Below are 17,362 nucleotides of genomic sequence, written 5' to 3'. Positions count from 1 at the left end.
GTTGAATTATGCACATGGGGAGAAGATTGGGCATAACTAGGTCAATTTCTCTCTTTTATTCTTAATTTTTGGTTGAATTTTCCTCTGAATTTTGTGCACATGAACGAACTTGGAGGGAAAGATGTGAAATGGTAGAAGACAACAAAAGAGCAACACCGGTCAATTATCTGAACCTTTACCTTGGCGTTGAGAGTATGAGTGACTTTATTTTCATCTTTTTCATTTTTTTAAACCTATATAACCTGTAAAATTAGGTTACTATGCGGAAGACAAAAGTAATAGTGATAAATTAATTTCAACTTGCTGAATCAGATTTTCTTTACTTTTGCACCCTCCATGTAGTGGTGAGTAGTTGAAAGATTAGCATAGGAGAAACATATATGATTTTTTTTACTGTTAAGCAAATTCGTCCCTTTAACATTATGGTTTTTAATTAGTAGTAGAAAGATTATACATAGTTGATTTTCAATTTATGACTCTCTTTCAAAATATTGGTTTTGTAAATTCAAATTTATGGGTCCTTTTAATTTAAATCTATGATTTCTAGTTCATATTTATATCTATTTTTTAATTCAGATTTATGATAATGACACGACAGATTTATGGCTTTTTAATTCAAATTTATGATAATGATAATTTGTGGTTCTTTTTAATTCAAATTTATGGTTAGTTTTAATGATGAATTTGGAGTGATAATGGTTCTTTCTTTTAGTTCATTTGTTGACAAATGATGTGATTGTTTTAGTGTTGTGGTTTGAATTTTTATTAGTTAATTTTAAGATAATGTGATTGTTCTAGGGTTGAGGTTTGAATATTTGTTGTTGGGATTTTGATAATTTATTATTAGGTATAAAAACCTATTTTGATTAGTTAAATGATGAAAATAAATTTGGATGTGTGTTTTTGATATGGTTTTAGTAAATTTTAATCTTTTTGATCTAAACATGTGTTTATGCAAAATGTTTGAATTATTTCAGAGTCTGTTACAATTCTTTATGGTTTTGTGTATGTTTGATATGGTTTTAGTAAATTTTAATGTTTTTGGTCTTTCAGTTTATGCACAAGCATATGAGGCTTTGGAGACAATTCTCAAGGACATGAATTTTAATTAGATTTGAGTTTTTATAGCCATTTAAATAATATTATACATATAGAATACACGGTGTAATGTAAAGATATTTATTTTCTCAAAATCTAGATTCTTGTGGATTATGATCAAAAGGACATGTCCTTTCAGTTGTATATTTAAAATAAAGAAGAAATTTTTTTTAACCTATCAATTCATAAATTACCGTAGAGGAACTTATTATCTTAGTCGTTCAAAAGTCAAAAGTAATCCTTTATGTCTAAACAAAAAACCCGCCTGTCATCATTGAGAAGAGGGACCGTTAATGTCAAAGATAAATCATGTGGTTTAATTTTAAATTATTTCATTTGATGACTAATTAAAGAATATATAATAAATGAGATGGGAATATCAATTTATTTGGTTCTTCTTTATTGGTACCTTCAAAGGGCCAAACAAAAAAATTATGTGATATAAAGTAGTTTCACCTATTGAAGTACACCTATTGATGACCATATTGAAGTGATATAAAGTATTTTCGCAAATTTAGAAAATTATGACCATATTATTTAGCTAAATTGCAGCACATATATTCATATTCTCTCATCATTTAAATACCTATTAACATTATATTCATATATACTCTCTCATAGTTTATTTATCCTACACATATCCTATCTATCTTTCTCTTTTAAAAAGGTTTCGATAGATAGATAACCTATAATTTATAAAATAAAATTGAAGCACTCCTCCAATCAGTGGCGAAGCCAGAAAAATTATAAAGCCTGGGCAAAATAAAACAAATTTTTTTATTTTGTCAACAAAAGTATAGCTTAAAATAAAAAAGATGAAACATAACCTTACAATGAAGTGTTATATAAAATCACGAGGCAAATATCTTTTCTGAGACTTCTTTCTGGTAAATGTTCGAATAATATCAATATCATCAAGTGACTTGAATATCTCTCACTCGGCGTAACATACCATCAAGTCATTGAACCACACATCGTTGATCTTATTGCGCAATTTAGACTTGATAATCTTCATTGCTGAAAAAGCTCTTTCAACGAATATTGTCGATACCAGCAATATCAAAGCTAATTCAATAAGTTTGTAAACCAATGGAAATACCAAATGTTTCTCAGTTTGAACCATCTTCATAACCAAACTTTGAACATCTTCACAAGTGGAAAACGAAGCATTTCTTTTTACTTGAAGAACATAAGTTTCAAGTTGATCCCTTATTATTCCACGATCATCATCAGAAAAGTCTGCATCATAAATATCAGCAAGACGAGCAAGCTTATCAACATCAAACTTGGAGAAAGAGTTTTTAGGATCAAGACATGAGAAGCAATCAAGGATAATGTTACTTCCTTCACTAAAGCGGTGATCCATCTCCATACATATTTTGTCAATAGCAACATAAAAAATCTCTACACGGTAATGATGAAGATTAGTGATAGTCCTCCCTTCTACCCTTGAACGACCTCGAACAGGTATTTTGTCATCCATATTTGGCACCGGAATACATTTAGCAACACCAAATTCTTGGAAATTGGCAAATAAAGTATCCCAACCACTATCTCTCATTGTGGCCAACCGAGCTTTGACAACATCAACTAATTCCATGGCAATCATAATATTAAGATCTTTTCTTTGCAAGACATTTGAAAGCTTATACCAAACAACTTTAAATTTAACTTCAAAATAAAAAGCAAATTTAAAGCTCTCCATTTTTTCTATCAAACCTTCTGCTTGAGATGGTCCACGTCCATCTTCATCAACTATACTAAGCACATTTAACACGGAGGACCACATTTGATCCAAACGAAGCAATGTCATTATATTCAATCTCATTATATAATTTTAACACAACAATGATCACTTAAAAATCCAAGTAATGTTGAAACACATTTATATTCAATATCATTATATAATTTTAACACAACAATGATCACTTAAAAATCCAAGTAATGCTGAAACACATTTATATTCAATCTCATTATATAATTTTGGGATAAATAACTGTTACCCCCCTGCCATTAGGGCGAGTTTTGGTTTTCCCCCCTATTAATTATTTTTTTTGGATTACCCCCTTGAAATATAAAAAGTTCTATGATTTACCCCCCAAGGACCCCCCTGAAAACTTGTTTTTTTGATTTACCCCCCTAGGTTTTCACTGTTTTTTACACGCTTAGGGGGGTACCCTAAAAATGCAGGGGGTAATCCAAAAAAAAATAATTAATAGGGGGGGAAACCAAAACTCACCCTAATGGCAGGGGGATAAATGTCAATTATCCCTATAATTTTAACACAACAATAATCACTTAAAAATCCAAGTAATGCTGAAACATTATTCTTAAAAATCATATTGTATAATTTTAAACTACAAATTTATATTGAGTCTCATTGTAGTATAATTTTAACACAACAAGTACGAAGTATCACTTAAAAATTAGTAGTACTAGTAAATCAATATGGATTATTAAAAGGTGTAGATTTCAAGAACATAAAGCTTACAAAGTTACACTATCAAACAAAAAGATATAAATGTTTACATAAAGAAAGCAAAACAAAAAAGTTAAAATATGTTCACTGCCACAGCTCACGTATCTCTCTCTGCAAATCACAAAGCCAAAAAAATGAATAAATGTTTACAAAAAACAAAACCAAACTAAGTTTTCTATAAAAAATTATTAGTACTATTTGTCAGTGTCACATATCTCCATAAAGCCACAAACCCACAAACAATAGGATCCAATCTCAATCTCAAATGTCTCTTTCTCTCTGCAAAATAACTCAAGGCTCAAGCTCCATAGTTCTTCTTCTTCCTCAAATTAAAAATTAACAATCAAAAAAAGATTTCCAACAACAAACCCATAAGAAGAATAGAAGAATAAGAATAGTCATGAAACAAGAAAAGGAAAAGCAAGAGAAGAATATCGAAGTTTCGTCGGAAGTTGTCGAGTGGAGATTCGCGTCTGGAGGTGGTGGGACTAGGTGTCGTTTATTCTTTCGCGTTCTCACTCCTTCGTTTCTTTCTTCCTTTGTGTTACTGTTTTTCTTCTTCCACTCTTTCTTTTTATTTTTTTGCCCTTTTTTATTTATTATTTACCTATTTTTTTCTCCAATTAAAAAAAATTAGGCCAGAGCCTGGGCAAGTGCCCAGCCTGGCCGGGCCCTAGATCCGCCAGTGTCTCCAATAAACTTATAAACAAATATTTATATTTTCATTTATTTTAATTTATATTTATTTTAATATTTAAAATACTTAGAATTAGGGGAGCTTATAAAAAAAGTTGAGTAGATATTTTAAAATTGTATTCTCTTAAAATATAATTTTCTTATTTGTATATAATGTCAAAATAAAAATATTTATATACGGAAAAAATAAATTGTTGAATAAAATATTTTTATATGCGGAGTTTATAATATTGGTATAAACGAGAACAACTTTACTACTGGTCCAAATTTTGAATAATAAAATATGTGGACCATTTATTTTTGTAGCGGTACCTAAACTAAAATAATATTTACATACGGAAAAAATAAGTCAATCCAATAAATCACTACAATGTTAAGCTATATGGTTGTATGCTTATTTGATCTTCTTTTCCAATGACTTTTTCCAAGCTGACAGTGGTAACTTTGAAGATTATGACTCTCCTGATTTAAGATCCAACGACAAGGAAATTGAGTACGGCGAATACATGGACCGCGTTCCAAATTCATGTTGGACAGTTCCTCAAGTCCCTTCACCTTCTACAGCTTCCAGGCTATACTAGCCGAAAAACCCTCGATATTCATGGGATAATAATGCTATGTTTGTTCCTGACATAAGCATGCAACAGTCTCAGAATAGTAATAATTTTTCAAGATCGCACAATCATCATTAATTTGGTTCTTCTAATTTGTTATGGTGCTAAGCGCTCTTTCATTTTTTATGATGCTATTTTTACAGAGAAATTTGTGTTGATTAGCTCAAAATTTCTTCTATTCACGAATGTCTTAATATCTTCTTTGTAATAAATTTCTAACTGCCACTGATTGGAGTGATGAAGGCTTTTCTTTTAAGTTTGATATTGTAATAGCTTTGTTTCATTTCTAGAATCCAATGTTTTTTTTGGTAAGCAAGAATTCTATTAAAGGGAGAACTAAGGGTTCTCCAACCTTGATACACAAGAAACGACCCAAAGCCGACAAAAATAATATTACAAACCAAATAAAATTACGACATAAAAGACAAAGGGTCTTTGATGAAATCGTAAAAACTTCAATTGGAATGAGCAATATTACCATACGAGGACCACCTTCAAACCAAAAACTTAATGTTCCAAACAATGTTATTAATGTTCCACACTTCATTCCTATTACAAAAATCATTCCTTGTCAACCAAATTATCCAAGAAGTGGCTAGCCAAAACACCCCCAATTGGCCACTTTTAATCTTTTTAACATGGCTAAAGGAATGCCATTCCACAAAAAACAGAATATCCAACCCGGAAAATCCACCTACGAAGCAATTTATTTCCACACTATCTTAATCACTTTGCATTTAAAGAACATATGGTCCCTCTCTTCCACATGTGAATCACAAAATACACAATTTAAATTAGAGGAAGTAAAAGTAATACCTCTATACAACAATAAATCTTTTTTGGGTAATCTATTCACAAATAGCCTCCAACCGAACGCTTTTATCTTGAAAGGAACATCTGATTTCCAAATCCATTCCAAAGCCTCTTCACACCTATTCGGAGGATCATAGGGGATACACAAAGAAGCATATGTAGAATAACACGAAGAAACCGTATAACCCTTCTCTGAATCTAGAGACCAAACCACATAATCCTTCTCGCCATGAAAACTCCCAAAATATTCTAAAAGATTCATTAAATCCACCTATGATGATAAGAAATCCACCTCCCCTCCTCCTACCGATATGCCAAGATCATCCCACTACCATATCCCATCACACCAACCACCCATAGCTGCCACCGAAACTTTTTTCAAAGAAGAAGCCAAATAAAGATCCCGAAAAACTTCCATTAAAATGCAATTATCTAACCAACGAGCTTCCCAAAAAGGAGTATTAAAACCATTACCAACTTTGAAGCAACAATTAGAAACAATGGGATCATTATGAGGAGGATAAGGAGAAACAATACCAACCTTGAAAATATCTCGCCACCAAAAGGAAGATGAAGAAAGTTTGTATGAATCTCCTTCACATATAACATGCATGCATAAATCTCCATAACGGGCCTTTAACACTTCAAACCACAAAGACTTATGACCTTGAATAATCCTCCACCTCCATTTGTTCAAAAGCGCAAGATTAAAATCGAAAATATTTTTTATCACTAATCCACCTTTCGATTGAGGTAACGTCACAACTTTCCAACTAACCCAATGTATGTTCCTCTTATCCTCCAAAGACTTCAAAAGAGTAATCCTACCTCCAAGATTAAGAAATCGATTCTTCCATCTCGACAAACGCTTTTTCATTTTTTACAAGAGAGGTGTCCAAGTAGCTTCCTTCCTAGGATTGTAACCTATTGGAATACCAAGAAAAAGAAAATTGATATCTTCAATCTTACAAGAAAGATAATACGCGGCGGCTTCCAAAAAAAGAGGAGAAACGTTTATTCCAATCAACTTGCTTTTATGAAAATTGATGTTGAGACCCGATACAAGCTTAAAAGATCTCAAAACAATCTTTAACGCCTTAACATGCTTCCATGACCCCTCTCCTACCAACAAAGTGTCATCCTCAAATTGGAGAATGTCAACGCCACAACTCCTTTTAATAATAAAATTCTCAGATTCACCAATCTCAATGGATTTTCTAACTAAACTCGCAAGAGCCTCCGCCACTAAAACAAAAAGAAAAGGTGATAAAGGATCACCTCGTCTTAAACCTCTCTTGATGACAAATTTCTTTGTTGGGCTACCATTAACCATAACCGACATGTTGCTATGAAAAATCAATAACTCCATCCACCTCCTCCATTTCTCTCCAAAGCCCATTTTCAACAACAAATAACGAAGAAAATCCCACGAGACTTTGTCATATGCCTTTTCGAAATCCAATTTAAAGAGAAGACAAGAACCACCTTCCTTTCTAGCATAATCAACCACTTCATTTGCAACTAGAACACCATCAAGCAATTGTTTATTCGGAATGAACGCACTTTGACAATGAGAAACAATCGAATTCAAAAAATGTTTTAATCTTCTCGCTAACATTTTAGCCAGCACTTTATACATGCATCCCATCAAGAAAATTGTCCTATAATCATTCAAACTTAAAGGGTTGGAACTCTTCGGAATCAAAGCCAAAAAGGAATAAGTTATCGCCTTAGACAAGTTACCTCCCGAAAAATTATAATCGAAATACCTCAAGAAATCCATTCTCAAAAAAGGCCAACATCTTGTAATAAAAAGGAAATAAAAACCATATGGCCCCAGGCTCTTTGATCCACCGCAACTACTAATCGCTTCCATTATTTCCTCCTCTTGAAAAGGTCTTTCAAGCCACTCCTTCTCCTCCTCTCGGATTCTATAGAAAAGAATCCCATCAAGACGAGGTGTAACACCATCAATTCCTCCAATTTTACTAGAGAAATGAAGATCAACTTCCTCTTCAATCCCCACCACGAATTCCAAAACTCCTCCTAAAGAATTGATAGGACCAATGTGATTATGTCTTCTTTTCTCCTTCATTACTTTGTGAAAAAAACCACTATAGAGTCACCTTCGCTAAGCCATTTCACTCCTTCTGAACACTTCCTTATTCCACCATTTAAGTCTTCCTTTAAGAAGATGAAGCTTTTCTTTCAAAACATAATCTCCTCTTCCTTCCACCCTAAACTCGTTCCACTCCTTTTCCACAAAAGGATAAAAAGAATCAAAAGAAAACCATTCATTATTAAATTTGAACGGTTTTGGACCCCAATTATTATTATCAACTTCAAACCAAATAGGACAATGATTGGAGAGATCTCTATCACCCACAAATTGTCCCACAAGCCCCCAATCATTCACAACGTTATCCAAAATAAGGAATCTATCAATTCTACTCATCGAGTTGCCATCTCCGCTATACCAAGTGAACTTTTTCCTTTGCAAGGAATATCCCCCAACATGGTTTCTTCAATGAATCCGCGAATTCATTCATCTCAATAGAATTAGATATTCCCCCTCCCTTTCCTCTCGTTATGAATCTTAATAGCATTGAAGTCACCCCCCAATATCCATTCCCCATCGTTATGAGTATCCTTCAATTCCAATAACCTCCTCCACAATATTCTCTTTTTAATTAGATCACAAGAGGAATACATATTCACCAAGTAGTAGAGTTTATTATTCTTCATAAAATTTGATACCAAGATATCCATCCCCTTTGAAACTAGATAACACCTCCAAATTCTCCTCTTTCCATAAAGTTAAAAGACCCCCCGACCTTCCCACCGAATTAGAAAACGAATAACCAATACCTTTTGCTTAACCAAAAACTCTTGGCCACAAACTCTTGCATATTAGATGATTTTGTTTCTTGAATCATGAAAATATCCGCGTTGCCCTTTGAAATCAAAGAACTAATCCTTTTCTTTTTCAGAGCATTACCACCCCCTCTTATATTCAAAGATCCTATAAACAACATAATGATCCTTTTTTGATCTCCTTCATACTAAATTTTCTTGAGATTTTATCATTCTCCATAATTTCTAACTTCTTGACTAATTCCTCTTCTTCTCCATTATTCACCACCCCAAATGCTTCCATGGCTTTCCAAATCTTAGATCCGGCTTCACAATCTAAATTTCCCCAAAGCCTACAACTATTCCTTGTGATGTTCCTAAATTCACAATGATTGCTGAAAGAAATATATTCACTTCCTCCTAAAGAAGGGTTCGGATCAGACTTGATGGAAAGAATAGTATCCGCTACCGGGCCCCATGTAAAAGAAGAACAACGTTTCTTTAACCTCCTCGCACCGTCTACCTTCGAATCCTTCCCTTTGTTTTAGTTCATCAACCTTATCACTTTCTTATGCAACGACCCTCCTATCATTGTTAGATTCTTTAACAAAACTTTCCTTACCCGATGCTTCTTCTTGGTTTTTGCCAGAATTACCGCGTTGTCGAATGATCCTAATAAGAAAGGATCAGAACCGACCCCCTACCAGCGACTTGATTCTTGTCTTCCCCCATCCCAACTTCCTTGCTAAGCACCACCTTATCAACATCCGCCAAAACAGATTGATTCTGAAAACTGTTCGCCACAAAAGAAGTAGAGTCTGAAATCGAACTTCCCCTAAAACCCGTATCCTCCAAAGAAACATAAACTCTCTGCACAAAACTAGAAAAACCTTGACCAGTTGCTTCCAAATGGATAGAGTCAGAGTCCACCTTCTCTGCCTTTAACATACCTCCGCCTTCCCCTTTCGATACCCCCGTCGAACCTCCAATCCCCCCTGAATCCTCCTCGACCATATCTTCCTCTTTGTAAGATCCATGTAAACTGCCAACCATATTCGATTCACCCGAGATCGAATACTCTTCAATTAAATCTTCATAATTGGTGAAAGTACCTGTCGATTCTGCCTCAGATGCAGTGCCAGACAATTGGTTTAGAGATTTACCTGAGTCTGAAACAAGTCCTCCGCATTCCTCCCTGATAATCAAATTGTAAATCTTGTCGTCAATCTCCACCGGAAAGATAGACTACAAATAGAACTCAAGAGTTACTTCTAATAACATTCTAGCAACGTCGAATCCTATCCCTCTTGTCGTCGAATCATTTAAACAAATAAACTTGCCTATAGTACCCGCAAACACTACAAAGAATTCAGAGTTCCAAGCATGCGGTCGGACCCCAAACACTCTAAGCCAAACGGTTCTGCCAATATCAATTTTTCCTTCCTCCCATTTCTTCACCTCCGTAAAGCAATTTTTCCATCATAGTTCTCCTTCGCCAAGCAAATAATGGATCACTCCCTCCATTTCTTCTAAAATGAAAATTGAACCTCCTGGAGGAGTTACCTTAATATTAAAATATCCTTCCATTTCCATCTTTGTCTACAAACTACACGTTGAACCCGGAATCACGACTTTCCCCACATAAGCCTTCATAAACCTCATCTTAGCCTCTTTTGTTGTGGAATATTTCAATACACACAAAGGCATATCCTACTTCTCAGCTTCCTTATTATTATTTAATACCTCCACAAAAGACCTAGTCCAATTCTTAACTATGCTTCTGTCCCCAAACCCCTCTCTGTAACACCCCAAATCTACCCCGCAATTTAATAAGAAATTAGAGTGCAAAATCTCAAAGACAACAACACATTTGAGGCGTCACATTTTTAACTTAAACAAAATCTCATGCAAGCTCATTAATAAAGATACATAACACAATCAACGGAGGAATCATAATCCAATAGTCATTCAAAATCAAAACAACTTCTAAACATCGCAGTGGAATCCACAAAACTTATAGACTTCAAGTTATAACATTTGTGACAACATGCTAACAACTAAACAACATGTTTCCATAAACGATAACAAAATCCAATCAAGCATAACGACATAAAGCAAGCAAATGACAAATCCACCGAGTGCTATGTATCAGAGAAATAGACACCGACTCGAGCTAAAAAGGTAAACGGCTACTCCACATCGTTACCTGCACGTTACCAACAAAGGGCAACATTCAAACAAAAGGGGTGAGATATCAAAAAGTATAAAGAAACGTATGATAATACTTAAAGTAAAGAAAGATCATACACCGCTCACCACTTCTCATCACAAAACCACTTTCATCTTAACAATAATGTTATTATCCATATACAATAACATATTCAAAATCACAACTATATCATCAATACATCATAACCTTCACATCATAAACACAACCATTCAAAATACAACTCGGTATGCGACTTGACTTTATGAGCATGCATGTGGTACCATTAGAGTAAAACTCCCGTCTCAAACATTTGCCACTTGGGCCGTCTCAAAAATTTGCCAGTAAGGTCGTCTCAAACATTTTGCCATTTAGGTCATCTCAAAAAATGCAATGGATATGTTTCACATGATGCACATCCACAAATACAACATAAACAACACATCACAACATCGTTTAAACAACATCAACTCAATTCCAACGTTCTACGGCAACAACCATATCATTACTATGATAGTAACTTATCACATCTCAATCACGTCTTTATGGTATACAACTATACACAAATATTCAACTTCGCAATAATATCATCAAATAAAAAACATACAATTTAAGAAAAACTTTCAAAAAGGTTTCCAAAGTTTTCAAATCATTTTCATTAGATAAACATTGATTTAAGCTTCATGGAGATTCAAACGACACCTAAAAAAAGAGTTACGAATCAAAAGATACATCAATTAGAAGTTTCAAAAAGTTTTCAACAACAAGGTTCGCTTAGCGGCGTCAAGCGCGCTTCGCAGAACTAAATCCAAAAGTGAACAGTTTTCGCAGCTCCGCTTAGCGGACCAGGGGCCGCTTAAAGGACGCGCGATTTTGTTGAAAAACAACAGCGATAACAGACTTGCGAAATCACTATTCCACTAACAAAAACCATTATAAAACAATAATTTAAGGCACATATAACCAACTGTAACGCCCCAAATTTAATTAATTGGTTAATTAAATTAGTTAAGGATTTAATTAATTGGAATTCGTTTAAGTTGGGAATTTATCGGAATTAATCTAAGGAATGTAAGTGAATTATTATATCGTTTGAGCGGTTGAATGGAAAGTCGGATTAAATTCGTCGGTTAATCGGAGAAATAATATTAGGGATATTTTACTTTATTGGAGTATTTATTTAATTAACTTGGTTGGTTGACGTTAGTAGTTTGAAGGTGTGAATATAGGCCCATTAAGGAGTTGGTGAGAATAATAAGATTGTGAAGTAAAAGGAAAATATTAGGTTTTGGTATCAGTAAAAGAAAATAAGGGTTTGTAGAGAAAAGAAGAGAACGTGGAAGTGCTTGTGCAGAGAAGAGGAAAAGAAAATACGAGAGTTGTGCTGGGAAGAGGGAAGCCGGAAGAATTTTGTGAAGCGGGAAGCTAGAATTCGACCGGAATTTCAATCGGACAAACGAATTGTAGAGCGGACTCCGAATACAAGGTAAGGGTGGGGTTCTTGCTCTATAAACGGGGATATGATGGACCGTATGTGGGGTTTAGGGAATTAATATTATCTCTGTGTATTGGTATAATTTTTGGTGTTTGTGATGTTGCTGTGTGAATTTATCTAGAAATCATATGTGGAAACTGTTGATGTGCGGTATTTGAGTTGCCCGTGTCGTTTGAGAAATTAGATGAAATTGAAAATCTAATCGATGAATAATTGTCTGTGCTGTGAATGAATTAGTAATGTTGTGACCATTAATTTTTCTGAGATTAGAATTGTTGATTAATACTGAACCGGAAGAAAAATCTGAGGGGACGGGGCCTTTAATAGAAGGGACGGATGTCCTTGCATTGAAAAGAGAGTGGGACGGCCCACACAAACCTGGGGCGGGCGCCCTTGTGCAATGGAGAGTCCCCTTTTGCGGGACGGTGGATACAGTAAGTGAGGGGGGGCTTAATAGGTGTGTATACATGTTGAAAATAGAGTATTGTTAATTATTATATGAAGGTTATGTTAAGACATATTTCTCGCCCATATATAAAGTGATGTCATGCTGTTAGTGAACATCTTACCCTTATTGGTACATGGTTATCACTATGAAGTCTTAATAAACTATAATTTAGAATATTGTTTTATAAAGGAAGAAGTAGATTTCCTAGGAAACAAAATACTCACATAGATAATCCTATCCTGACAGTAAACCAAATGACTTAATGTGGCTATATTGTAAAATTGTTTATGGTAGAAAATTGTTTATGGTAGAGGTAATTACTAATTGCAAAACCAATATATACGTACATACATGGTAGAGAGTTAATTAGAAGCATAATATGGTAACAGGTTTGTACCTGTCGGTATAACAGTTTAGCATAGAAAATTTAAATTAACAGGACCGCGTTCCAAAGGTATACCATTAGCAGATCAATAAATAAATATTAGACGGAAAAATAAATAGCGGTTAGGATAATATTCGGGGTGTCCGGAAATTAGACAGAGAAATAAATAGCGGTTAGGATAATATTCGGGGTGTCCGAAATAAGTCCGTTAGTCATTGTTTTGTGATGCGACAGGTTTTCTTTTGTGAATGTTGTGAAGTATTGCGATGTTTGTGTGAATTATCTGTGATGAATTATTGTTGTTGATTTGTTGTGTGATATATTACGATATTGCAATGAGTTTTTGTGAATTATTGCAAAGTGCATGATTTAAGGTGACGATTGTTTATCAACAATTATTGATATATTTTGGCGATGTAGGCGAATGCCTTTGTGACAATGTTTGACGACGTGTTTGTGATTTGTTGCATTTCATCAGTGTCTCATGATTTTCATGTTTTAGCGACGGCCTGGATTGGCAAACAGTGACGAAGGCTTATGCCTGTTTTGATGCCTCTATTATCTGGCAATTGGCGATGGGGGCTGAAGCCCTGGGTACCACTTGCATGTGCATTTGTTAGAGTCGCATTTCATTTGTGTGATTATGATTTTATGTGGTTTGATGTGTGAATTTATGTGACTTGTTGGGAACTTTGAATATGATCTTATGTGAGATATTGTGATTTGTGTTGTTGATTGAAACAGTGAAGTAAACTAGACGGTAACGATTATACCGCAAGGCGATAATTATTATAACTTGAACCTGAATATAGTATTTATCATCACCCTGTTTATATTGTTTGATATCTCACCCTTTTCTTTTGTTTCGCCGTTACCTTTATACTGGTAACGTGCAGGTGATAGCTTGATGAAGAATTAGACGTTGTGAGTTGAGTCAGTGGTCGCTCTGATACGTAGCACTCGGGGGGATAAATGTGTGTTTTAATTATTTGTTACTTGCTAAATTTTTAGTGATGTTTTATTGTTGAATTGTAGCCTAAAGCTATATTGCGAAGATGTTATGATTAAATTGAAAATTGTGAAGTTTTGTGAATCCGCTGCGAGATTAAATAATTTTATTTAATGAAGTGATTTCGAGGATTAAATTAAATGTTATAATTGTTCGTTTTAATTATATGTGCTATGTATCTGTGATGAAGGCATGAACACCGAAAATGATTTAAATGACGAAATGTGACATCTCAATTGTTGATAAAATTTTTGAATAACTCTGATTTTTCGTTATAATTATCGAATAATTTATCGGGTAGATTTGGGGTGTTACACCAACACCTAACATCATTCATCAACAATCTTCATCACAACATGATTAAAGGTACAATTTCATGGAAATCTATCACAAACCCTATCAATTTCAATTCACCCATTCATGGATAACAAACATACAATCAATCCCCACCATAAACTACTATCATACAATCCCTTATCATGAAAGAATCCCACCTTTACCTTGGGTTTGGATTGAAGACAACTCTAATCTTCAATCTTGGGGTTGACCTAGCTTTCTCCTCTTCTCTTCTCTCTTCTTTATTTTCTTTCACCAAAAGCAAATTCTAATTCTATTCTCTAAATTCCATTGTTTTGTTAAACCCTTAATTACTTCTCATATTGCTAATGGACTCCAATTAGCACCTCTCAATTACTAATTCTAACTTAGGCCCAATTACTAATAGTTTTACTAACTCATGTTATTTATTAATAATTCCCATTAAAATAACACAAAACCAATTAATCACATAACTAACACATAATTATCAAATAATTCACATATAACACAATAACATAAATGATTAAATAAAAACGGTCGTTACACTCTCCACCTTTCTTCAGCATCGCTCCCTCCGAGTCCTTCCCCCCTTGAACCCATTGCCCCTTGTTCCGCCCTATATAGCCCGTGTGATTACGCTCAAACCTCGGAAAGTTAGTGTTTATTTACTTACCCATAATTCAAATGTTATCAATTTTAACATCCAACATCCAACATCCTTGCATCTTCTGCATCTTTGAAACGCACAAACTCGAACCGCTTACCAACCTTATTTCTCATGGGAGAAATGGAAACTTCCATCATCTTCCCGAAGCATCCAAGCAAATCAAACAGATATTTTGCTTTTATTTCCTCAGGAAATATGGATACATAAACCGATGTCAATGACCCAAACTCTTCCTTACTCAGAATGCTTCTAAAGGGATATACATTCCAGGTTGGGACCCAATTCCTGAAATGTTTCTTCTTCACCCCCTCCCAATGTTCTCTGTAACGCATTGTGACCTAATCGCCCAAACAAAAACCTCCACAAACAAATCGAAAAAAATTCCAAAACAAACAGAAAGCCCAGAAGAAATGTTGGAGAAACCTAAACCCAAAGACCCCACAAACACCTCCTCAACAATGTCCCTGATCCTAAGATCAGGAATTTAAACCGAAATTGAAGAGGTGGTGAATCCTTAGGTTACTGCCCCCAACACAATGAGCCTGAGATCTACGAATTAAAACCTCCACCGCTGTCGTAACGTAACCACGCCGATAATCGCCATTTTAGGGTTTTGTTATACATCATACAAAGGTTATTAATTTTTTTATAAAATTATGTGTCTAGAATCCAATGTAAGTTAAACTATTTGGGTATCTTGTAAAATTTTAATTTGATTTTATTTAACTATGCATCTTTATTGAGAATATATAAGATGTAAAGTTACATATATGGGCCTCTTTTCACTGATTTATATATATATATATATATATATATATATATATATATATATATATATATATATATATATATATATATATATATATATATATATATATATATATATATATATATATACACACACACACACACACGTGTGTGTTTTTTAAGAGTGAAATAAAATGTTGCAATTAAATTTTTTAAGAGAATTTAATAGATATAATTCATTCTCTATGTAATATATATTTACAACCACGTTGAAAAATATCTATAATATAAGAAAGTTCTATCTTTTTGAACTTTCTATGTGGTTCTGCCAAGTGGCTTCATGTGAGAAGAGAATTTTATCCTTCAACTTTGTTTCTGGAGCCTCCACATCGCTGCTGATTTCTCAACTTCTCTCCCTCCACCTTCCACCAATTACTGATATTTACTTCCCTCAACCTTCCACTTTCCAGCAATTACACATGCAACGGTTACACAAATGAAAAGTTACAACTGCTCCACTCTCAATAATGCTACTCAATGTGATATTAATAACATGTTTCACGTATTTTCTTGCAAACTATTATGTACCCATTAATCTTTCAACCATCCAATTCATCATGACTCTAATATTTATAACCCTTCATACGTGTTTCTCTATATCATTTTCTTTCGCACAAAATACTCAAACATGGCTAAACCTGTGGCCTGTGTAAAAAATTAGGTATAATTTTTATAATCAGATGAAAGTGCAATTTTTGTAATATGTTATTGTTTTGATTTTGATGAGTTTTTTTCTTATATTCTATTATTTTGGTCTTATGTTGTTTAGAATGAGATCAAACGACATCAGAATAAACCAACTGACATCTTAGTTTGATTTTCTACATTTATGCACTTTGCTAGGGTTTTCAACAAAACTCATCAGGTATGTTTGTTTGTTATTGTTTTGATTTTGATGAGTTTTTTTCTTATATTCTATTATTTTGGTCTTATGTTGTTTAGATACGATGGTGGAATAAAATCAAGCAACATCTGAACAAACCAACTGACGTCTTGGTTTAATTTTCTACATTTATGTACTTTGTTAGGATTTTCATCAAAACTCATCTGAACAAGGGAAAAACTGCCATCAGCGTAAGAAATAGAGGTTAATACAAATGTAAGTACAATTTTTGTAATCAGAGTGCAATTAATTTTTGTAATAGGATGACGTGGTTTGTTTGTTACTGTTTTGGTTTTAATGAGTTTTCATTTTTATTTTTTATGTTGTTTTGATCTTATGTTGTTTTGATTCCACTTTTATAAATCTGGTCTTTCCAACTTTACTTTTGAATGATTCTTCCGGTTATTCTGTAATTAAAAGTCTCATCTTTCCAACTTTACTGTTCAACGGTTCTTCCGGTTATTCTGTATTTATAAGTCTCATCTTTCCAACTTTACTGTTGAACGGTTCTTCCGGTTCCAATCTTCCAACTTTATTATCTTATTATTTTTTAATTTCTCTTAAAAAGAAGGTTAAGTTTTTTATTAGTGT

At 33.8% G+C, this 17,362-nt stretch overlaps 1 protein-coding gene across 1 annotated transcript; it reads right to left on the bottom strand.

Annotated features, from left to right (window-relative positions):
• Positions 1–2,157: 2,157 nt before the first annotated feature.
• LOC131604606 (uncharacterized) lies at positions 2,158–2,911 on the bottom strand. The gene is made up of 2 exons (XM_058877036.1): positions 2,279–2,911; positions 2,158–2,163 (listed from the first exon to the last, which is right to left on the bottom strand). Exons 1-2 carry the CDS (start codon positions 2,909–2,911, stop codon positions 2,158–2,160), a joined length of 639 nt encoding a protein of 212 aa, XP_058733019.1.
• Between the last annotated feature and the right edge of the window lie 14,451 nt (positions 2,912–17,362).

Source organism: Vicia villosa, linkage group LG5 (genome assembly GCF_029867415.1).
Source record: "Vicia villosa cultivar HV-30 ecotype Madison, WI linkage group LG5, Vvil1.0, whole genome shotgun sequence".
Taxonomy (NCBI): Eukaryota; Viridiplantae; Streptophyta; class Magnoliopsida; order Fabales; family Fabaceae; genus Vicia; species Vicia villosa.
The sequence above is the reverse complement of the archived record's forward strand: the minus strand, read 5'-3'. Positions and strand labels throughout refer to the sequence as shown.

Bases quoted from the DNA above. Each gene is read 5' to 3' on its own strand.
- LOC131604606 (XM_058877036.1), bottom strand. From the start codon at position 2,911: ATGACATTGCTTCGTTTGGATCAAATGTGGTCCTCCGTGTTAAATGTG.